The sequence below is a fragment of the Impatiens glandulifera genome, chromosome 9, assembly GCF_907164915.1.
Source record: "Impatiens glandulifera chromosome 9, dImpGla2.1, whole genome shotgun sequence".
NCBI classification, from domain to species: Eukaryota; Viridiplantae; Streptophyta; class Magnoliopsida; order Ericales; family Balsaminaceae; genus Impatiens; species Impatiens glandulifera.
In genome coordinates, this window is record NC_061870.1 from 36,212,240 (window position 1) to 36,237,139 (window position 24,900).

Genomic DNA, 24,900 nt, shown 5'->3' on the forward strand with positions numbered 1-24,900 from the left:
AACGAGTAAATTATTTAAGGAAATTTCATTTGAGAAAATATGATAGCTAGTTGTTTGTATTTTTGGTAATATAGCTATTGTTACCTCACATCAATCATTTAATATTTAATAACTGATGATGATGGAACTATGTCCTAACCATAATAATTAAATCCATTTGATATCACCTTAAACTCTTTCTTAACCCTGATAAGACTTGTGATAAATAAAAAGATTAGACTAATGAAATTACAAGAAATAAGAAAAAGATAAAAGAAAGCCGACAGTGAGTGCAAATGCATTGAAAAGGAAGTGACCCGACCATCTGAACCAATTGTTTGACATTCAACCACAATTTGCAGATCATGGACGAGGAAATAGAAGATAACTTTCTTTAATTTATTATCTATATTTATATATAGATATATATATATGTATTAATTAATTATCCTATCCTTGAATTATCTCGGCCAAAGACAAGTGTGGTTGCCCAATTAACAGCTACATAAAACCGATTCCTCCAACTGACCACACGCGTCAAGTAGGCCGATCGCCATATAAACCAGCTCAAGAACCCCGCCATCGATACACCCTTGTCATCCTGTTATATATAGGTTCATTCATCATATCATAATTCACCAATATTAGTTAGTTAATTAATTAAACATGCATGCATGCTTTAAGTAAGTATCCTACCTTGGATTGTCGAAGATCCACTAGTGCCTTGTAACGGCCAACAGATGCCATGCTTCCCAAATGCTTATACACAAAAGGCTGCTCTCCCGTTAAGGGAATGTTATTATTTGCACTCAAAGCTTTTCCCCATCCCACGTTTTGCTTCCCCATCTTGTTAAACAACTCCACAAGGTATTTTCCTTCCCTCTCCGCCACCTTCCAACAACGACAGATTCATTCGATTATTTGAAAAAAAAGGAAAGGTTTTTAACTCTCGAGCGTAATTAATTGATTACCTGTGCCAGAGCAGGAAGAACGGGCTTCCCAGATTCTTGGAGGAAGCCTGCACAATCCCCAATTGCAAACACGTCCTCAACTGAAGGAACTCGTAACCATTCATCAATCCCAATCCTGATCATCAAATCATTTTCTCATTCTTCTTCTTCATTTCAAATTATGAAATTTGATTACTATTATTAATATTAATTACCTTCCACCTTGAGATTTGGGGACATCTAGAGATTTGACAAAATCAGAAGGACCAACACCAGTGGACCAAACCAATAAACCATATGGAACTTCACTTCCATCACTAAGTATCAGTTTTCCAGCTTGCACTTCTTTCACTGTCTCTCGCACAAGTCTTACACCACACTGCAGCAACAACAACAAGAACAACCCATCTTCCTTACAAAAACCACAAAACAAAACCAATAAAAAAACAGGGCAGCAATCGATTAAACCTTGTTTAAGTGTTTTATGGCATATTGACGTAGCCGAACATCAAAGGAAGACAGGATCTCATTTGCCTGCACAACAAACAGTTTTTCATTAAACAAAATTGTTTCTAACAACATGTCATGAATACACAACCTACCTCAATTAATGTGACATGGATATAATTTTTAACATGAGAATATCGATATTTAACATCTCTCATGATAAAATCGCTCAATTCCCCGCTAAATTCCACCCCTGTTGGACCACCTCCAATAACAACGCAATGTAGCATCCGCTCCTTTTCTTCTTCCGATATACCTGCAGCCAGCCAGCCAGCCATTGAGCAAAATATATTCATCTTAAGAATGTTATTGACAAGGCAACCTCATTAAATAATGAATGAATTGACCTGGATTTTGAGAGAGCATAAGGTTTAAGAGAAGCTTCTTCCGAATCTCTTGAGCATGATGCACTTCCCTTAGAAAAAAAGCGTGCTCCTTCACTCCTTTTATGCCAAACGTCAACGGCTCAGATCCAGCCGCAATCACAAGTTTGTCGTAAGCAACTTTGAACCGATAAGGCTTATTATCATCACACACCTCAACATCGCCAACACTCTCGCAGAACAGCTGAGTTTTAATCAAATTTTAATGCAGATTCAACAATAATAATATAATATAAAATGAAGATTCAACAAACAACTAACTTCATGTTTATCAGTATCAATGCCACTGCAGGTTGCAAGATAAAAATATGAGTTTGGATCGTTCGCCAAAGCAGTTTGTATCCCAACCACGGGCTCAACCACTGATCGAAATTCCAAAGTCCCCACACAAGTTGAAGCAAGTAAAGGAGTGAACACCATGTGATTCCTAGGAGATATGCAAACAACATCGTATAGTTTTGTGTCCAGGCTTTTCAGAAACCTACAAGCCGCCCAACCAGACCCAAGTACCACAACCCTAGGCTTTTCACCAGGCTTGGTTGCTTCAAGACTAGGATACTTTGGGATTTCGGATTCTGAATCCGATTCCTCCATAATCCTTTCTGCTGCTTGAGCCACATCATACTTTGGGGTCATCCTTATGCCCCGGCTCCAAAAACTAGATGGCAGATTCATCCTGCCATTTAAATCTGATAATGGAGTAATAATGTATGGTGAGGATTTTTCACATAAGATATTCATCTCTTTTGAATGACTTCTAATGCCAGCTCCTCCCCGTCTCAGTCCATTTTTTGCAAACCTTGCTAAAGCCATCTTTCTCAATATCAAACCGGGCTGCAAAAGTTATGAAAAGGGAATAGTTTATATAGCAAAGTTGTCAATTAGTCTCTCCAACAATGATGGAAGATGTAGACAATAATAATAATAATAATTCAAGAAACTCTTTGTTAAAGACAAAGCCAAGATTTTTGCACAAGACAAAGACAGCTTTGGTTTCTATGATCAAATGTCAAGAAAGCAAAAATAAACATTGCTTGCTTCATCAGCTGATGGTAGATACTAGATACAAAGAGACATCAATTTGGTTTAATTTATGAATTGTCTGATCTACGTTGGTTCCTCTGAGGCCTTTGAACAAACATGTTAGAAGAGATATAAAATACTCATAACATTCATTTTTGTCAATAAATATGAGAATCTGCATTACATGAAAAAGAAGCTGGAATGGGAAACATTAAGTGATCTGCTTCTGATGATGAGGATAGAATATAGAATAATGAACCAGATGATACAATTAGGTTCTATTAATTCAACCATACCTATGTTCTACTAATTATACATCATATAAAGTAAAAAAGCATAAATCTTTGGGTATAACAAACACATAGCTAGCTAGGTTGTTGAATTAAAATGACCTTTGCCAACTTAACCACCATCTCTTATTTGTGCAGGATTGTTAAAATATAAAAATTGGTTGAGTAAAGGAAAAAATACATAAACAGAGGAAGTAGAAAAGCCTAAAGCAAAGCAAGATTACAGTAGATCTTAAATGTCTCCATCAGAGGCCAACAAAGAGCCCGGCCTAACCTTGGGCAAAAGGAAAGGATGTAAGGACTAAGGAGTGAACTCATAATCAATGAATGGATCAAGATTTGACGATAATAGGGATCTTACAAAGGTAAATGTTAAAGCCGACTATGGTATAAACTATAAAGTAATATTTTAAAACTAAAGAACAGGTTGATCTCACCCTACCCTTGTACACTTTTGAGAAGGAACAAGACCCCTAAAGTGTAATGGCTTCCAAGTTTAGGAATACCTAAATATTTCCGAAATCTATTTGGTTTATTGCATCAAAGGGTTGGTTCTCTGAGGCTTATAAACAAACAGGTTAGAGGTCAAAAATATGGTGCATAAATATGAGAATCTGCATTAACCTGTAATGGGATATACGTTAAGTAAACAAGGAAAGGAAAGGAAAGAATAAAGAAGCAGAAGATACACACAGACACAGTCGTCATATACATAGAGAAAACAAGTATGGAAATAGAGAAAATCATACCTACCGAATGACTAGAAGGAATGAATCAATAACAAAATGATATTGGAAGGTCTAGTAGTTCATATAGAGAAGCGAAATACGTATAGAGTCGTCAGCAGTGATGAAGAAGAGAATAGAAGATCAAAAGATCCAGGTTTTCTGTAGGGATCATATTATTATTATTATTATTATTATTATTATTGATTCAACATACTTTAGTCGGTTTTATGGGCTTAAGGTGGCTGGCGTGGGTTTTAAAGTAACAAACAACAGATACGAATACGACCAAGGTCCCACAATTATGGAACTGGATGCCGATCCCAAAACAAAAACAAAAAAAAGATTCTTTTCAATACTAAATATTTATATATATTTTTTACTAAAATATAATATTATTCACGAGATCTGGAAAAGTTCGACTTGTTGGGCAAGAAAATCTCTTCTAATATATTCTCTATTTAGATTGTGAAAAGTGATATTCTAATATTTCCTCTAATTGTAAAGATTCGTCTTAATAATGCTCTTTTCATATATATATTATTAATATATTTATTTATATTTTATAATAATTTTATTTTTATTTTCTTTATAATATTACAAAATTTGTTTATATAATTTTATTAAATAATTTTATTTTTATTTTATAAATAATATGATATAATAGTGCACATTTAGATTTTCTGAGATTGAATTATAATTTAAATAAATAAAATAAAATACATAATATTATTAATATATTTATTTATATTTTAACTAATTTTATTTTTATTTTTTTATAATATTATAATTTTTTATATAAGTAGTGATAGGGAGGGGGAATAAGAGAGAATAAAAGAGAAAAGAGTTAAATTTTGTTAATTTTAACCCAACTCATTCCCTCATCCATTCCTTGCAAATTCTCTCTCTCAATTTTTTTCTTTTTAAAAAATTTTGTTTATATAATTTTATCAAAAAAAAATTATTCTTTTATAAATAATATGATATAATAGTTGAATTGTTGAAATAAGATGGTAGTGGGATAATAAATGTATTTCTCGTAAATTTGATCAATTTCTTTTTATAAATGTATATCATTTATACTTTATTAAAAACATATGTTTATACTCTTCTATTCTTAAAGACTAATAATAAAAAAAATTATTGTCATTTAAAAGATATTTCGAATTGAAATAAAGATATATCTAAATATAGAGTTTTCCTAATGTCTTAATTAAAAAATATATATCTAATAAAAAAATATTATATTTAGTTAATAGTAAGTATAAATTTAAATATTACTAAAAAAATAAAATATTTTGTCTGAGTAATAAATAATAAAAACGGTAATATTTATCAAAATAAATAAAAATTAAAAATTATAATATTTGTATTTATTGGTTATTTCACATAATATTTAACTACTATACACTTATTATTAGAGAAAGCATATAAGTAACTGATACATATTTTTTAAACTTACAATTTGAGACAAATGTTTTTTCTTCTTTAACCATTACTAAAAAAATAGGATTCTTAATATTATCAATGAAAATAGATATAAAATTGGATAAAATAATAAGAATAAAATCAGGTCATAAAAAAATAATAATAACAAAGTTAATTAAAAACAATCACATGTAATATATTTTGAAATTATGTAACAATAATCTTGACACAAATAAAAACATTACAATCTTATATAATTAAGTGAGAACCAAGAGTTCCATTATTGATTAACAAATTTAAATATATAAAAATGACAATTATGCATGCGATTGGAAAGGGATTGAGATCATTTACGACACCCGTCCATCTTGGTGCAGTCTATGGTTCCAAATTCCATGGGTATTTTGGGAGCAGACAAATTAGATTTCCCAATCGAAAACACACAATTCTTGCAATCAGGAGACAGGATCGAACTAGTCCTATATTCCTCGTCCCCGCCGACCACCGGCATCTCCACGCCCACCTTCGCCGGATTCTTAAAATCCGGTCGGTATGTTCTACCCAGTATACCCTCCACCTCTGGAGATAGCTCAATGAACCTAAACTGAACCTCCAAATGAGCAAAGCTATCATTGTTGGGTATTTGATAATTATGAACCAAATTATCCTCCTCTGTAATTGGGACAACATTCACAAAGATTTCAGCCACGTCCCTCAAGATAACCAGAACGCTGTTTCTTCTAGATGTCCTCTCGACTCTTATCATCCCGTTTCCTGAGCTGCTTCTGGAACCCCATTTTGAATAATGTCCTTCTGGAAGTGTCAACGGATATCCATCGTAGGTTAATCTCAAGTGGTCTACTTCATCGGTCCACTTCTCGGCCTTGGTCGCTTCGAGAGTGAAACTGTGGGTGCCCAACACTATTCCAAGAGATTGGATCCAGGTGAAATCCCGGGTCCTGCCGGCGGGTCTGTGGCCGATGAAACGGGCATTTATTTGGAGATTGGTGTCGGAGACCAATGCGAAATGCTGGTTACTCTTGCCGTGGAAGTAGAATACTATGCCGTCTCCTCCTATGAATCTTGGGTCGTAACATGCCGCACCGGAGCCATTGCAGTTGGGTTTCCTCACTGATAACAGATTAATAAATATTGTGTTTAGAATAGATGTGATATATAATAATAATATTAATCAATGTGCATATATGATTAAGGGTTAAATTAATTTAGAATGAATTACTCCGGCAGACGGCCTCGCACTTGGGGGAGTAGCAGTCGAGGAAGCAGGCCTTGGAGTTTGAATATTTGGGTTTGATTTCAGGGCATTCATTTGGGCATGTAATGTGTTTGAGAAAGCATTTGCTTCTTCGATTATAGCACGTCACACTATCCCTCCTTTTAGGCTGGCTAGAAGAAGAAGAACCCTTCTTCTTTTTCATCTTTGTGGCCAATGATTCTTCCACTGTCTGCGCCGCCATGGTCGACACTAATGAAGAACACAGCAGCAGAATGGTGATCAATGAATAAATGCTCATTGTCGGCTTCATCTTCATTTCTCTTAAGAATTAATTAGCTGTGAGATGACCCTAGCTCTTAAGTGCTTATATATATATAGGGATGCATGGTTGAAGATGATGATTATGGTTTTGATGTTTGATTCTCTGAGTCAAGATCTTAGTGGAGAATTGATAGAACAAATTTGAGAGTTGGGTTTTATTAGGTTATTAACACTCAAACAATTATAATTCTTTCTTTTAATGCCTTGGTGCTAAGAGGCCTAATAGTTGATTTTGTGTACTCTATATTAATTTCTAAATAAACAAACTTGTTTTGTTTTTCATTACAATATGAGAAGATATTCATTTCAATGGAAAATTTAAGGTAAAAAAATTATTAATTAATGGGAAGAAGTGATTGGTCAAAACTAATTCTTTGAATTTTTTCAAAGTTGGGCATAAACTCTCAAGTTTAAGTAAAGAAGATGTGGGTAGGGGAGTTTGCATAAAATATGTGATGGCTTTGAATAGCTTTGAGACAAATATGATTCAAGGAGTCTTACAATCAAGTATTCTTTATCATTGAACTATTATTAATAAACAACAAGAATTTGCCCATGCAAAAATTTGTCACTTTACTATGAATTTTTTTAACTAAATTCACTGTCTATCCAAAACTCCAATCAACCCTATGCAATTTCATCAAAGTGTTATGTATCTGCCATTTTAAAAATAATTTTAAACTAACTAACATAAACCATGCTTAAAATAGTAGTAGTATAGTAGGTAAAAAAAAGTAAATTGAAAAACAAAAATTCCGACCTACCGGATTCGAACCAGTGACCTAAGGATTTCAGCATTTTACAACTACAGTCCTCCGCTCTACCAACTGAGCTAAGGTCGGCTTTGATAAATTTTCATACATTTTTTAATAAATCATATAATAAAAATTAACGTAATTAATAAATAAACTATATATAGAATAATAATAAGTAAACAGTAGAATTTGAGTTACATAACTGAGATATGTAGGATTGATTATAAAAGGTGCTTCCTTTTCTTTCTTTTTTTGTATAAAAAGTCCACATACATTGAACATGTGTGGGGGTTATGCATAGATCCACCACTTGAGTTATTATTTCTAGAGATTTCGGGTGCATATTCTAGGTAACTAGAGATGTCAATTGGTTCTATCTATTCTAGCCGGATTAACTGGTTTTGTTCCTTTGACTATAAAGAGTGATTTATGAAATTACGAACAAATGAAAGATATAAAAAGAAAATTGCTATGATAGTAAGAATTTGTTGTTTTTTGTTTGGAGGATGGGGAATAAGCACCCCAACTACCTTTGCAACATTATGTCCTAAGAAAATAAACTACAATATCTATAATCTATTAATAATACAAGTAGCCCAAAATCCCTTGGTTTTGATCTGTTGAGTATATATGACTTTTCTAGTTTGTTCTTTAATTAATTTATTCAATAAATGTTGAATCAACTTATATTGTTGTTTTGGGATTTTGAATTAATAAAAATGGTTTAATCTTTTAAAAATAAAGAGAAAAGAAACATGAGCACCGACAGAGCAAGGAGCAGGGTAATTATTTCATAAAATGGATAGTAATAGAAGCAAGGTTAACATTAACCATGTGAAATAGAGATGATGTAAGCATACGTGGGGTTTGATGGAAAGCAACACGCAATGTCCTCTCTTCCTCCATATCTCCTCCTCTGCAGCCAGCATCTTCGAAACCAGCGTGTTTTCAAAATATTCAATATTATTATTATTATTATTTAATTACCTCGTTTGTCTGTCTACTCATGTCTGATGAGATGTAAATTGTATAAACTACTGTTAAGAGTGTGTGTGTTAATTGTTATCACTTCTCTAACATATTTCAATGGCGTTGCTCCGTTGAGGTATGATTGTATGAATGTATGAAGTTCATTCTTTTTCTTCTTTTACGCTATTTCTTCACCTACTACTATTGTTATTGTTTTTCATCTCAGCAACAAAACCAACAACCACTCTCTGCGCGTGTTCCCTTTCTCTTCTCCATTAAACCAAAATCATCAGGATCATGATGATAGCTGCAGATCATCAATGGACGACGCCGCCGACGCAGCAACTTTATTTACATTTTTGTTTCAATCCATTAGTATTATTATTATTATTGCAAACCTAATCTTCTTCTTCTTCTACTACTTTACAACTTACTAATTATATGACTCTGGATGGATGGATGGATGATGATTGCAAAGAAAAAGACTTTTGTCTAATGAATTCAAATATTTTATTTACCTTTTCATATCATCAAAAACAGACGGCTCTTTCTAGTACTGTGGCTTTGTTTGGATGCTGCAAATAAAATAAAATAGATTGTTTGGTCCAGAGTCAGGCTTCATCATCTTTGTTTTTTGACACAACTGTTCAAGCATTTTTTATTATTATTATCATCATCATCTCAATTGGGTGAAAAAGATTGATGATGACCCTTCTTCTTCTTCTTCTTCTTCTTCCTCTTCATCCCTCTCTGGTTGCATGTTCAGATCAATCTGTCTTTTGAATGAACATCTCATTACATCATCATCACCTTTTGTAACTTCCTTCATTTTCTTACAACCACCTGCAAAACCATAAATAAAATACATTAATTTTTGTATACAAAAAGAAAAAGAACAGCATGATCCAACAAGAATCATCTGTACCTCCATTCTCTCTCTTTAACAGTTCCTCAAGCTCTGCTGTTGTCAACTCTTGTGATGCTGAACACGAAGATCTGATGATATAATGACGATGATGATAAACGTATTAATCTTAATATACCTCCGATTATATATTTACAACACATATTTGAATTGAATTACCTTCTTGGATCACACGAGTTCTTTGAACAAGTCCATTCAGAAGGTATGAAAGCACCTGCAGAAATCTTCCGCCACTTTAAGCATTCTTCACATTGGACCCATTGAACTTTTTCACTGTCAGTTATATCCATCACAACTAAATAAGATTACGGACAAGGAAAGATTGCTTCTTCTTTTTTAAATTAGTTAATTACCCAGTTTTGTCCGTTGCAAAGATTGTAGGCCTCCCAATAATTGGTGCATTCTGCTGAACAATTCAAAAAATAACAAAAGTCAACAAAAGATATCTTCAATGGAAACAAATTTATTTATTTTAAAAACTGTATCTGAATCCAGAAACAAAAAACGTGTTTCCAAATGGATTAACAATCTCAAAACAAAAATTTAATCTAAAACAATAGGGTTTTACCTTGTATTCTTCAAATCCAAAACCTTCAATAGCCACTACTACAGGGGCGAGGTTTGGAGGTGGACGAAGCAGCACTTGAACTTCTTCCAGTGTAAGCTTCAGCTCAACTAGGTTCTCAGTTTCTATGCGTGAACGTTTCTTCTTTGAACCTCCACTACTTGCTTGATATTTAGTTTTAGCTTGTTTACTTGAAGGCATATCAGGTAATGCTGAAGGAGCCATTTTCTCAGAATCTTGATTTTCATTGCCCTGTACATAGAAATCAAAAGGCAATAACATATATGATGGTTAAAAGACACGAGAAAAAAATATCTGTACATAAACTGGATAACCGTGGTATTAAAATCTTGCCCAAGAACATACATGATCAAACAAAGGAGAGGTCGGAGCCTTTCGAAAGCCCATAACTAACTTTCCTTCAGGCTCTATTCGACCGAACGTGACTGAAAATTGTAAAAAATCAAATTCAGTCATAAAGCCAGAGAGAGAGCTTCAGGATGATCATATTCACAAGCTAGAACAAAATAGTCACATATTAAGATACAACATCATAGTGAAAAAAGATACCTATATCACCAGCTTTCAATTGCATTGACTGTATACAGGGAGTAACACCCTCTAGAACATACATCCTGCTGCAATTATTAAGCCAATATCGAAACTGAAATACCCATTCATTTCCTTTCAGATCCTGGATTTTGATTGGCAAACCTTCTGAACGATAAATTGTTGGAAAGTAGGCCTGTAAATTAGAAACATTTATTTTATATCAGGATTGTGAGTATGCAACATTGCAACAGCGAGATAAACAACTGGAGATTATAAATGTCAGCAACTTATCTAAAAAATATACATAATCTGGTATTAGATGTTTTTTTATGAGATAAGAACCCGAATGAGAATGCTGAAGACTAACATACCTCAGCACACCTTTTAGGAAGAACCAACCTTCCGATACGTCCAGCATCACTAGCACTTAACATCTTCTCGAACAAAGGAGTAACCACATAATTCGGACTTATGTGTAGTCAAGGTTAACAATAAATGAATTACTAACAAAAATCGGTAGTCAGATATTCAGAAAAGAAGGATACTCTACTGAAATCTGCTTCAAATCTTGATCAATAATCCTGGGAGAATATCGTGAAAGTAGTTGAATCTTTGATAGAGCATCAGCCCGAGACCTTCCATCCCATACCTGAGTTTCCCCGGAAAGGTCAACTCCACAGTGTCCACCATATTCTTTATTTACCAGAGTGTTTGGCTGTAGTAAATGGTTTTGGGAAACCATTGTTTGACCATTTGCTGCATTTTGTGAAGCAGATGAAGCAAATTGAAAGTCTTTTTTCTCAGTCTTTGTCAAAGACAACTTCTGAAAGATATTTATGTTTGAATAGTCGCCATTACTTGTCCCTACCATATCACCTGCAACAAACTTGGGACTTCCATTCAATATCCTATCAGCAGTAAATAGCTCACTAGTAATATGTGAGCTGCTACTGTGTGCATCAACTTCTGAAGTTACTGGTTGATGACTTCCTGACTGTGTAGTGTAGATGAATGAACTGGGTGATTGACGCCATGGAAGTGTACCTGATCCAGCTGACTGATTCATTACAGATAGGTCTTTAATTCTTTCAGACTGCACAGGAAGCATGAGAGAAGAAGGCGGTGGCAATGCAGGATTAGGTGTCTGTTCATGTAAAAAATTGTAGTAATTTCGATGATAATATATGTTATGCGCGTCAATAGAGAGAAGGAATGATTTAATTTTCACAAATAGTTACAAGATGGCCCACATGCAATCCAAAAGAAAGATTAAAATGGGTCATACCAAGATGAAACTTTTCCTTGCGCATAACATGCACTCAATTCCCCCATCATCCAATAGAACAAACAAATGGAAGGACACTATGCATCCACAATGTACTTTCTGCAAGGAACAAGTTTTAAACTTTTAATATCATCATGAAAGCAATTTAAGAGTTCAATCTGATTTTATAGAGCTTACTTACTTTCCCACAAAACTCGCAGCACCTCCAGCCTAATGAATTCAAATGGAATGTGTCACAGAATTTTCCTTCCTCGTAAGAAGAACTAAATAGGAAACAAATGTAAGTAAGACAGCTAATATACACATTTGATTATTAAGACGGAAACTAGGACAGTAAGATTAAGAAAAGTGTGTGCTTACGCGCATCGATCACAGAGTTCGGCGAAATCTCCTGTTCGACGGCGCCAGCCCTTCCTCGACCGCGACAAAACCTCCTGACAATTGGAATTGAAACAAATCTTCTTATTCGGAGGAGTTGAGGTCGTCGTCATCATCGAGGGCGCCGAACGAGTGACGAAATGGAATTCTAATCCGAAGCAACGACAAAACCTAGGTAGAAACGGAAAGGAGAGAAAGAGAAACAGTGATGAGTTGAGTTTGAATGCATCTGTTTCGATTCAGTAGCGAGATTTTTGGGATTCGTGGAGGAATGAAGATGATCGAGAAAAATGAAAACTTTTGTATAAAAATACGTGACCCTTTTTTCAAACACGGGTCACATTATACAGCAAACCACCCAGCGTCCCGTTGTTGTTTATCGCCCTCCCTCTCTCTCTCTCTCTCTCTCTCTCCTACATTCGGCCCATTTATTTTGTCTGGGCTTATTCAAATGGGTCCATTTGTTTTGTATAGGCCTATATGAATGGGCCCATTTATTGTTATTATTTGACCGACGACACGTATACAATGACAGTTGTATTATTTCTTATGTGTCGGTTATTTGACCTGTTTATTTTATGTACTTTTTATTAATTTTTAAAATTAATTTTAATAAAACGGAATGCCAAAAGAGTTTACATTTATGTGTGAAAGGTATCGCTATTTCTTTCATTGATGTAAATTGTCTTATTATTAACTTATTTTTCTAATAATTTGAACTTATTTGCTAGAAAACAAAATTCATTTGGTCAAAAATTAAAATTAATTATGTATAAAGTTTTATCAAAAAAACACTTTTTTATTTATTTTCCATCTTAGATTTTTTTTTAATTTAATAACTTCTTTCATTTTATTAAAAATTATGTTAAAGATTTTAACATTAAAAAGTAACACACTTGAGTCTTTAATATTTTTTTTTTTATCAAATAAAAACAAAATTATTTATGTATTTTTAATGTGTCCAATCAATTTCTCTTTCCCTTTATTTTATTTATTTTATTTATTTATAAATAAATCTTAAACCATAAACTATAATATCATCTCTTAAATCCTAAATTTAATTCCTAAAACCCTTAAATCTTAATTTTTAAACATTTACCCTAAATCATAAATCTTAAATTCTATTTTTTAATCCCTAAAACGTAAATTCTAAATTTATGATATGAAATACATTAGGGACGGTCAAAAATCGTTTATCTCAATTTTTAAATAATGCTATCATTTTACTATTCAATTTGAAATAAATGTTTATTTGGATGAGTATAACTTTAGTAAATCTCATTGTAAGGTGTAACATTAAAAATATCCAATTGAGATATTTTTTTTATCAAAAATCCACTCCATTATTCCCCTTATATGCACTCTTTCTTCATTACCCCACCAGACACTCTTCTCACACACACATACATACACACTAACACACCTTTCAAAACTTGTGATTATGAGTTATTTTTCAATTTAAAATATTAAAATAGATATTATTTAAATAATAACTTGAATAGGAAAAGAAGCTATTTTGATCATATTATTGATCCTCTTGTCTCTTGTAGAGTTGAAATTAGATAATAGCGTAACTTTTGTTGTATTTAAGCGGCCTGACTGACTGACTAATGAATGATATGATTTATCTATCGATCTCCCTTCTTTTTGCTATATGGGTTCCACTCCGATCATGGAATAGAAACCATGGAATTGAATTCCATTCCATTCCAAAATAGTGATGGCCATGGAAGAAATCTCTCTCCTCTCACATTCTATCTTCTCCACCTTCATTGCTCTCTACACTTTACTTCTCATCTACTTTCCCTATTACTTCTTTACAATTTCCCTATCTCCCTTACTCATCTCCTTTACAACAACCTTTCTCTTCATCGCTCTTCTCAACCTCAAAGCACAAACGGAAACAGAGCCCGGTTCATCCTCTGCCGGGACAGGGGAAAACAGAGCAGATCCAGCTGACAAAGATCAAGAATGTGTATTGTCGGAGAAAGAGAATGAATTAGATCCGCGTCCGTTCTGCGATGAACCGATTGGTTGGAGCATTGGGGCGTCATTGGAGGTCATATACGAAGACTATGAAGGCGAGGAGGAGGAAGAAGAAGAAGATTGTTTTTTTTCAAAGATTGAAGGATACCCTTCTCTTTCACTCTTCTATCCTGAAACAGATTCTGATGATGATGAGGAAGATGATGATGACAGAGATGAGATGATCGAAATCGCGTTGAATGTAAAGGGAATACGTGATTTTGATCATCAGGATGATGAGGATGAAAATTTGATTGAGATTGATATATTCTCGCCGGCGAGAACGCCGGAAAAGATTGAGTTAACCGGCGATGGTCAATGAGAGGTTATATATTGATAACCGTTGTATTAGGAGCCGGATTATGTTTTTCAAGAGCTTAATTAAGGTTGTTTAAACGGGTGACAGAATGACTCTTATACCCCTTATGTATTTGCTTTATGAAAGAAAGTGTCTTTGCACGCCTATGCTTAATTACAGTTTTTTTTAATTAAGCATGTATTTACTATTTACTTAAAAGTTAATTATAATACAATTTTCATTGCATAATAATAATATGGTATTAGATTTCTTATGTCTTTAGTTTAGATTGAATTTCTTAACTCTTTCTTTTCCTTCTAATTATTTTTTATTTTTAACTTTAATTTTGGGATTTTTTTTTAGTGAAAAATTAATTTGCATTATTTTCTTGTTTTATTGGTCGGGATTTATTGATGACTAGTGTACCCACCATCATGACAACTTTTTCAATGAAATTATTCTTTATAATAATTGAAGTGTATTAATATTTAATAAAAGAAATAAAATATATTTTAATGTTTTTATTAATAAATTAATTGATAATAAAAATATAAAAAAAAAAATATAATTCAGACGGGAGGGCAAAGTCAATTCCTTATTAAATAATCTTTAAACAAAGTCAATGTTTTTTTGTCACGAAACTTTTTTTAAATAAGTTTAGTAACAGGCCGAGAATATAGGAAAATGTAATGGGCCAATCTAGCAATTATATAAACTTAACAGTTTAGGCCCAATAATCTCGACTGTTCACTGACTCATTAATAATTACAATACACCCCATCTCCATGTGCTATGTTACTTCAAAGTTCAAGCAACAAGTTTTTATTTTGACTTACTAAATTGAAAGAAGGAAATACATTATAAATCTTAACATTTTTTGTTTCGAAATTTTTTGTTTTGAGTGATTCGAGCTACTTAATTCGGGTTTTATTTATTTTAAACAAATTAAAAAATTTAACTGAATATTGAAATTCAAATTCAGTTTATTCGAATTTGATCGGATATTCGATTCACACCAAATATTGAACACATTTACACAATTGTAATATTTATTACAATAATTACAATCACACTTATTTTACCTTCAATATTAACAAATTTTAGAAATTAAAGTCTTATAAATTTGAAAGCACTAATGACTTATCTAATTTAATATATAATTATCTAATTATATATAATTTCATATATAATATATAATAAAATATATAAGTAAAATAAATAATAAAAAAAATGATTTTGGTTTGGTTTTCGAACTGAAACCCTAACTTGAAAATCAAACTGAAAATCGTATTTGAATTCGAATTAGTTTAAAATTTGATTTGAAAACCGAAAATAAAATTCGAATTCGGTAAATTCGAATTCGGTCGAATATTCGGTTGGTTCAAATCAAATATTAAAACCCTATTTGTATATTCTTAAACATGTTTATAAAATATTAAATATTTTTTTATAAATTTACATAAATCTAATGTATCAAATAAATCAGTGTAAAATATTAAACTCCTACTCTATATAAAATACAATATTGCCAATAAGATATTTTTGTTTTAACTCTTAAGTTTTGTTTTAAAAAAAGTTGTATTATTGTGACATTAATTAATGCATGTACCAGCAGAAAGCATATAATTAATATAATCTTCATAGCTAAGGTATTTTCTACAGCCAATTTCTAACTTCCTATCCTTCCTCCATCCATGTATTTTACCTTCTTCACTACTCAAAGGACCATCACTAATTAATTTTCTCTCTCTCTATACCTAACTTCATTCATCAATGATTAAACAATTAGTCAAAAACATAACACTTATAATTATTTTTCTCACTAAATTAATGTAATTCATAAAATACAACTTTTCTTTTAATGATAAAACAATTCTTCAGTGTAGTTAGCTTACATAAATGAAAATATTTAGGTGATAAGGCCAACCATTTGGTATGCATTCAAATAATAAATACAGAAACTTGTAACAACTCACCAAACATTTTCCTTTTAGGAGATTTAATTGACAAGGCAATGGCTTGATGTTTTGGGTTGAAGGTTGTATAGATTATAGATGACAAATCTTGGGTACTAAGTCAATGAATATAATATATTAACTCATCTTTTCAGAATATTAAAGTTTAAACTAACATTAACAATAATCAAGTATACAATCTATTAAACAAAATAACATAATTAAAAAGTGATTCTAGTGAATTACTAGATATAGGTAAATTCCTGTTTAATTTTTTCTAGACATATATTTAATTTTAAGAAGTTTTGTGGGGACATTCATACCATAGGATAAGATATAGATGATACGTCTCTATGACATTCTTATTTTAAATATTGCTTAATTAGGATGATATTCTATAAATATATTTTATATCAAAAGAAAAACACATAATTAGTTTAACTAAAATGGTAAAATAATTAATTAACAAAACAAAATTTTGGAATACTATTTTTATCTCCAAATAAGTTAAAACCATTTGAGTTTTCCTAATTGTGAACTAGAAATAAGAATCCGTGACCAACATAATTATAATGGGTATTTTGTCATATTGGAAGATTCACATTAATTGATTATATAAGCATCTAATTATCTTATTCTCAATAATAATAATTAGACTCCCATTAGTCAGAGTTTTTTATACTTTTCATTTTAAAAACTTTATTCATAGATTAATTTCACCCAGTGTTTTAAAAATTACTTATCCTTTTTATAAATTTATTCTACAATTTTATCTATTTTTGATTAATTAGAATTTCTCTAATTCATTAAGAGGGTTAGAATAAGAAAAAATATATATTTAAATAATAATAAATTAAGCTAACTAGAAGTGTTATACTAATTTTTTTCAACTCTGATTTTATAAAATTATTTTCTTAACGTAATAATGACACGTTACACAACATAAAGTTAACGATAGAGGTCCCGTGTTATATCTTTAGCTAGTTATGTCATTATTTTTATATATCGGCACAAGTACACGAATCAACCAACGCGATGACGACACGACACAAAATAACACAACTCTCACCAGTGAAGCACGCCAAATTTAATACAATATATATAAGTGAAACAAAATATTTAAAATAACAAGTTTTAGTTTGGATTTATTAAACTTTATGATGTATTATGAATGTATTAATTAAATATATTTAAAATATAAAATTTTAAAAAATAAATATAAAAATTTCATTTTTGGTGAGGGGTGAAGGTCATTGAATATGAATAATTAACATGGCACAATTAACACTGGACACAAATGAATGGATTCATGCCAAACTCTATTTAAAACATACACAACCAACCAAAAAATATAATTAAGAGATAATTAATACTCACATTTCCCAATTAAGTATTTATGAGCCATAATTAAACAAACAAACTTAAATTGAAAATCAAACAAGAGTATGTTTATATAAGAATAAAATACTTTAAATAAATTAATCACAAATTTAATGTATAAGAAATTAATGAGAAAATAAGATTTGAGGATACTTCTCTTTCTTTAATTATTAAAGGAAAAGTGGTCCATCACATGATTCTGTAATTTTACTATTCGTTTAACCAATTAACCCAATGCAGTCCCTTGTGCTAAGATATTTGTATTTATTTGGTTTTTTTTTATAATTTTTATCATAATCTTTAATAAATTATTACCTTAAATAATTCTGTATTTTTATATATATAAAATATATTAAATATATGGATTGGAATAAATAGTACTCTTCAATTAAAATGTTTACAAAAATAAATTATTAAAAAATTAGTTTCCCGTTAAAGGGAACATGCAAGGCAGGCACTTTTGTACATCCCAAGATTAAACTTAACTACAATAATTAATTATTTTGCACATACTTTAAACTTGAAATGTGTGTTAATTTTATTATATATTAATGTACAAATATTTATTTGGTTGACATTGCCAGCAAAGTTGTATCAATCATAATTGTTTTTTATCTTATTTTTATATATACATTTAGATTTTTGGGTTTTATTTAAAATTAATTATTGTTTTTGATTCACAATTAATAATGAGATTATAACTGTAAATTTTAAAATAATAAATAATTATTTAGTCCCCTTAAAAGAGTGAACTTTAATATTTAACCAGCAGAAAAAAAGGATATTTGTCTTGAGGAAAACAAAAAGAAGATTCATTCATCAGATGTGTGGCCATAGAATACAGATAGAGTGCTTTCTCCATTTCCTCTTTCTCTCTCTGTTTTTGATTGATTTTGAGTAAAATTCCTGACTGATATAACAGCTCCGATCAACCCGTTTTGCCTGAAAACCCACACTGAAATGGGATTTCTTCCGGTGAGAGATTGAACAAGACAAAATGAGTGAAGAAGAAGAAGGAGGTGAAGGAAGTTCCATTTCGCTTTCCACCGGCAAAAATGGTCTCCGGCGAGCTGCAGAACTCACCACATCTATCGTCTCACTTTCTCTTTCAATCCGTGTCTTCTCTGTCAAGTGGCAATCCGTACGCGACAAGCTAGAGGAGCTCCACTCCGGTCTCGTGGCGGCGGAGACTTGTATCCCGGAGGAAGATCCGTGTTTTGCCTCTGAAATACCCGCCATAATCGAGACAATAGAAGAATGTCACGACCTCGCTCGACGGTGTCTCGACCTTACCTACAGTGGGAAGCTGCTGATGCAGAGCGATTTGGACATAATGTCGTCGAAATTCGACCGGCACGTCAAAAGCCTCTCCGAAATTTGTACTTCCGGTATACTCAGAGAGAATTTCGCCATTGTTTTATCGAAGCCTGGCCTGTCGGCTTCCCGAGATGACATGAAGTTCTACGTGAACGACTTGCTGTCGAGATTCAAGATTGGCGGATCTGGATTGAAGAAACAGGCATTAATTCAGTTCAACGAGATCATTCAAGAGGACGAGAGGTACATAAAGATAGCTATAGAAACGGGTAGTTTCTTGAATTTCTTGGTTAATTTTCTTGATTCGGAAGAGGAGGGAATACAAGAAGAAGCTGCTAAAGCTGTTTCTACTATATCTGGGTTTGGTTCGTACAGGAATATATTAATAAGTTGTGGTATAATCGGTCCGTCGATTCGATCTTTAGAGAGTGGGAATGGAAGCGGGCTTGGAAGGGAGATGTCCGCCAGGTGTTTGATGAAATTAACCGAGAATTCAGACAACGCTTGGTCAGTTTCATCCCACGGAGGAGTAACGGTTCTGCTAAAGATTTCCACGAGCGGCGAATACGGCGGAGAATTGGTCGGGTTAGCCTGTGGGGTGTTGAAGAATCTGGTCGGAGTCGAAGAAATCAAAAGGTTCATGATTGAAGAAGGCGCCGTCGCATCTTTCGTAAAGCTATTGAAATCCAGAGATGAAATCGTGCTCATAAACTCGATCGATTTCCTTCAATCAATGGCATTCGGAGACGAGGCTGTTAAGCAAATGATTGTTAACGAAGGCGCAATTCGATCGCTAGCCCGAATATTCGAGCCGAAATCTTCTTATTCAATAAAGGCCAGAGAGTCAGCCTTGAGTGGAATCGCAAACCTCTGCTTCACCTCAAATTCGACACTGAAGTTGCTACTGAATTCAGGTTTCCTCGATCACATCCTGTATTATCTCCGAATTGATCCGGGTTCTGGTGCGGGTCAAGAGCTGGCGGTGAAAGCGGCGTGTAGGCTATCGGAGACGTCGGAAGAGGCAAAGAAAGCGATGGGGGATGGTGGGTTTATGCCGGAGTTGGTGAGATTATTAAATGCAAAGTCTTTGGAGGTAAGAGAAACGGCGGGTGAGGTTTTGATGGGTTTGATATCGGTTCAGAGAAATCGAAAGAGATTTGTGCAGAATGAAGAGAACGTGGGTTCGATTCTAGAGCAGCTCGAGGGAGAAGAGGACTTGGGGAATGATAACAAAGGGAAGAGGAAGTTATTGCTGTCGATATTGATGTCGTTAGTGAGTAGCAGCGGGAGTGCGAGGAAGAAGATAACAAGTTCAGGGTATATGAAGAGTATAGAGAAGCTAGCCGAAGCCGATGTTTCAGATGCCAAAAGGATTGTAAGAAAACTGTCGTCGAATAGATTTCGTACTATGTTCACCGGAATCTGGCATTAGTCATTCATCATGTTTGTATATTTTGTTTTAGTTTTCTTTTCTTTTTTGTATACGGATGGATCTTCATAATAATAATAATGAAAATTTGTTCTTCTTTAGATGAATTATTTGATAAAAAATTGGTTGATTGATTCATTGGATGATGTATTGTATTGTAATAGAAGAGAAGAAAAGGGAGGGGGGCATGTGATGGTAGACATCACATGTTTGTTGTCTGTTTATGAGTGGTGGATGGTGACCCATCAAACCAAACGGGTTTTGTTTTTGTTTTGTTATTTTTGTTTTTTATTAACAACTCATATCCGTCCGTTGAGCAAATTCTCCAACTACCAACCAGTTAGCCAACCAAGCTCTGGAATCTCTGACTGTGCAGTAAATTCGTAATGTAATGTTGTTAAATACCTCTTTTGATCAGTAGGGTTTTTACTCTAGTAACAAAATAATTACATCGATACTCGTATCTAGGGTAAGAATTGAACTAGGAGTTTCCTTACTTATTAAGGAGATTTTGAAACGCACCCACAGTAAAGAAATTCCTATAATTACGTCATCTTCATCAACTCTGAATCTAGGGTTCACTAGGTCAAGGATTATATTGGGCTTGAAATTACTGGAATTTCCATTTCTTACAGGCCCAACAAGGTTATATATTAATGGGCCTGACCACAACCCTGGGCCTTCTCATGCAAGCCTGAGCGAGATTGCTAAAGAGTTCTGTCAAAAATATGAAAATAATTGTATTTGATACGTTTTCCAAGTGTATGATTTACTACTTCGACTGTACCTATAATTTCTCATATGGATCATACAACTTGATAATATTTAATTATTGCTCTTATGTTAGACTTATTTTAAGATTACTTTTTGAAATATTCTGTGTATCTATTGCCAACATGTATTGTGGAATTATTGGTGGACAAATGTATGATCACAAGAAACTAAAAAAAAAAAATATGGATCTCTCTAATATTCATTATTTGGTGAATTATTTGATTAGAGCGAGAGAAATATAAAAAAATTTATTTTAATAAATTGAGTTATAGGATAAATGAAAGAGTAAATGAGAGGATATTTTGATTATTATTATTACTTTTTTAAATTAAAACTGAAGAAAGTGTAAGGCCTTGTTTTCTTTGAATTTTTTAAATAACTCAAACAAAATTAAACATCATTTCACTCATTTTTCATCTATTACATCACTCATATTATTAATCAAAATACTAAAATACTCTCAATTTTAAAATTTTATTTTATTTATATATATTCATACCCTTTAAGTTTTTTTTATCAAAAATAATAATTACTTTCTCAAAATTATTCACCATCATTATTTTTTTCTCCCAATTTAAAAAAAAAAAAATCCAATTCAAGGAAGATCTAAGATTTTTATTAGTGAACCTACAATTAAATATTCTAATCTCAAACATTCTATAATTATTACTACAAAGGTTACATTCTCTCCAGGTCAAACTTGACAAGATTGGAAACAAATCATTTATTTTCTTAGAAGATTATTTATATTAATTTGTACTTTTCTTCTTAATTAAATAACTCATTGAGTAAAAAATAAATATTCAACTGCCTTTTGTAAACCTTATAATATATGTTTTTCTTACTCTGTGGATGGCACATCCGTAGTCACTGTCGAACTTATGATGTTTTCTTGATTTATTTCTTTGATGTCGTTAATTTATTTTTATTATGTTATTTAATTATTATTTTTCTTGGTATCAAAGTTGAAATTCGGAAAAAGTATTCGATATTTGTTAATGATTTTTGACCAAGTCATTCAATATCGTTGGAATACGTACGTAGCTTCTTTATTTGTTGATATTAACCCTAGTTTTTGTAATCTTTGTTCTCATTTCATATAAATAATAATAGTCAAAGTAATCCCTCCAATAGGAGGAAATTGGGGCCACGGCCACATGCGACTGTTTGGTTTGAAAATTATGTTACCCTACCTTCCGTTTCTCATTAAGATATTTTATGTCATCCTCATGTTTTGACTTTGACAATATAAAATCATTTATTTTCGAATGATAAGAATTTTCGTATCAAAAAAAGATTATTGTTATCTTTGAGTATCTATTATTCTACTCAAATTGAAACCTTGCTTGACTAGCTAATCATATATGTATATTATTTTTGACTAACTACAATATTTAATTGGTCAAAAACAATTACCTATATATATCTATTTTATTATTCTATTTCAAAGTTAGGTAATTTTAAAAAATAAAATAAAGTATAACTTAAGTCAAGTGGACGTGAGTACGACAGTTTACTTTGGATGGGTTAATGACCGTTAATCAAATTAACTCATAGCTATATAATTATTTAATTCTTATGAAAATTATTAATTTTTTAATATAAGCAACTCCTTTTTCCTAAACTTCTTCAGTTTACATCGAGATTATTATACTTTATCAATTTTTAAAATAGCTTAATAGTTACTCCATTTAATTTTGTTATAAAATTTAAAAAACAATAGATAATAATTTAATAGAAATTAATATATATATATATATATATATATATATATATATTGGAATTAATATCTTATATTTTAAATAAGAGGAGCTAGGTCAACTGATCATAATTCATGCTAATTATTACAAATATAACAAGAAATAATTATTGATCATAGTTGTTTCATCCTTAAACACACGCAATGGGCAACACATAATTTATTAATTAAGAGATTTTTAATTAATCTATTAAACTTTATATTTTTGTATGTATGCATGATCATGCATGTCCAGTTCCTTATAAATTAATCAATTCAAATTCTGATCAAATTAAAAATATTTATATTTATTAAATAGAGATGGTTCTCATAATTAATTATGGGGAATTACTTTCTTAAATATATTTTATTTTAAGCTTAACTTTAACTAATTTATAATAAAATAAGAAGAATGAACTTGGTGAAAATAAAAATTGCTTACTCAATAAATATTATTATACTAATAATATATATATATATATATATATATATATATAATATTAGAAATAGTAGGATAAATAAAATTTGGGAAGATAACTAGAGAAAAATGACGTTGTGCAATTTAACTGATGCAATTCAATTACGTGATATCGCGTCATCCCTCTTGTTTTCTTGTTCCTCGTTTCCTCACTTATTGCTTCTCATCTAGTATTATGGTGTGGTAGAATATTAAAATTAAGTAATGGAAACGTATATATACAACAGTTATATAATATAATATATATTATATAATATTGCACAGCTAATATCTTTCTTTCGTGTGTGGGAGTTGGCCTCAATCAATTGGATCAAGTCAACCCTGTAGCTTCCCATAAGGGGCCCTAACCCATTAATCAAATCCATTGTGAACGGTCTTTTATTTATTTCGACTACATATTTAATTAAGTTTTTTCATCTCCTCTTTTATTTTATGAGTGTAATTTTTATTTTAATTTCTGTTTTTATTAAGTCCAGTATATTAAAAGAAAATAAGCAAGAAAGGAATTGAAAATTGGATATATAAGATTGTAAGTAGAGGGGTTTAAAAAAAATATATTTCTCTTAATGTTTGAAATATTATAACTATTGATTTTGAGAAGATATAAAATGTTTTTGATAAAATCCCTATTCAGAATAATATTAATATATAATGATAAAATAAAAAATAATAATTTAAAATAAATATTATTTTAATATTTTGTTTAATTAATTTAATAATAAAAAAAATGAAAATATATATTTTAAATTAGAGTTAAACCGAACAATGCCGCGTTTAGTGAGTTAGTGATATCATTCTAAATAAAAAAAATAATAATAAATTTAAATGAAGAAAAGAATTAAAAATAAATTAAAGCATAGAAAGGGCTAGTTGTATTTTTTTAGAAAGATGAGGGGTATTTAGCAGGTAAGGTGAGCCTTATCTTGTTATGATGAGACGCTCTCACCGATGAAGAAGAAATGCATTTATTTTGATTTTGAATGAAAACACGGTGTTTATTATTATTATGGATATCAATAAATACAATAATAATAATGAGCGCGGTAGTTCGGCGCCTTTCCCTCAACAATCTCATGCTATTCTTATTTATGCATATAAGTCTAATTTTATTTTAATTTATTTATTTTTATACGTAAAAAAAACTTAGTTAATGGATTGGTGGGTGCATATAAACTTTAATATATATATATATGTATATATTATATTTGTTGTATTAGAGTGCTACCATATCTAA

The 24,900-nt window shown here is 31.4% G+C and overlaps 5 protein-coding genes and 1 non-coding gene across 10 annotated transcripts; 2 read left to right on the top strand and 4 right to left on the bottom strand.

The window, feature by feature from the left end:
- Positions 1-397: 397 nt before the first annotated feature.
- Positions 398-2,653, bottom strand: LOC124914806 (internal alternative NAD(P)H-ubiquinone oxidoreductase A1, mitochondrial-like). Its single transcript, XM_047455415.1, has 8 exons — positions 2,081-2,653; positions 1,784-2,003; positions 1,532-1,692; positions 1,398-1,463; positions 1,145-1,308; positions 951-1,065; positions 676-870; positions 398-580 (listed from the first exon to the last, which is right to left on the bottom strand). The coding sequence occupies exons 1-8, from the start codon at positions 2,630-2,632 to the stop codon at positions 425-427; spliced, it is 1,629 nt and encodes a 542-aa protein (XP_047311371.1). The 5' UTR covers positions 2,633-2,653; the 3' UTR covers positions 398-424.
- Positions 2,654-5,616: 2,963 nt separating this feature from the next.
- Positions 5,617-6,840, bottom strand: LOC124915723. The gene is made up of 2 exons (XM_047456487.1): positions 6,526-6,840; positions 5,617-6,416 (listed from the first exon to the last, which is right to left on the bottom strand). Exons 1-2 carry the CDS (start codon positions 6,836-6,838, stop codon positions 5,632-5,634), a joined length of 1,098 nt encoding a protein of 365 aa, XP_047312443.1. The 5' UTR covers positions 6,839-6,840; the 3' UTR covers positions 5,617-5,631.
- Positions 6,841-7,597: 757 nt separating this feature from the next.
- TRNAY-GUA lies at positions 7,598-7,685 on the bottom strand. Its single transcript is given in 2 exon segments — positions 7,598-7,633; positions 7,649-7,685. It is a non-coding gene; the product is annotated as a tRNA-Tyr (tRNA).
- A 1,377-nt stretch (positions 7,686-9,062) lies between these two features.
- Positions 9,063-12,603, bottom strand: LOC124916624 (B3 domain-containing protein Os07g0563300-like). 5 transcript variants are annotated; one of them, XM_047457368.1, is made up of 13 exons: positions 12,255-12,603; positions 12,076-12,157; positions 11,895-11,993; positions 11,654-11,702; positions 11,155-11,485; positions 10,981-11,077; positions 10,628-10,802; positions 10,424-10,503; positions 10,061-10,309; positions 9,846-9,898; positions 9,652-9,765; positions 9,493-9,563; positions 9,063-9,410 (listed from the first exon to the last, which is right to left on the bottom strand). In XM_047457368.1, the coding sequence occupies exons 1-13, from the start codon at positions 12,386-12,388 to the stop codon at positions 9,244-9,246; spliced, it is 1,701 nt and encodes a 566-aa protein (XP_047313324.1). In that variant the 5' UTR covers positions 12,389-12,603; the 3' UTR covers positions 9,063-9,243. The 5 variants fall into 5 exon arrangements, with proteins under 5 accessions (XP_047313324.1, XP_047313323.1, XP_047313322.1 ...); XM_047457367.1 differs by having other exon boundaries at positions 11,654-11,753; XM_047457366.1 differs by having other exon boundaries at positions 11,155-11,702.
- Positions 12,604-13,818: 1,215 nt separating this feature from the next.
- Positions 13,819-14,802, top strand: LOC124916626. Its single transcript, XM_047457370.1, has one exon. The coding sequence runs from the start codon at positions 13,993-13,995 to the stop codon at positions 14,617-14,619; it is 627 nt and encodes a 208-aa protein (XP_047313326.1). The 5' UTR covers positions 13,819-13,992; the 3' UTR covers positions 14,620-14,802.
- A 3,936-nt stretch (positions 14,803-18,738) lies between these two features.
- LOC124914129 (vacuolar protein 8) lies at positions 18,739-20,777 on the top strand. The gene has a single exon (XM_047454614.1). The coding sequence runs from the start codon at positions 18,928-18,930 to the stop codon at positions 20,677-20,679; it is 1,752 nt and encodes a 583-aa protein (XP_047310570.1). The 5' UTR covers positions 18,739-18,927; the 3' UTR covers positions 20,680-20,777.
- Positions 20,778-24,900: the final 4,123 nt, after the last annotated feature.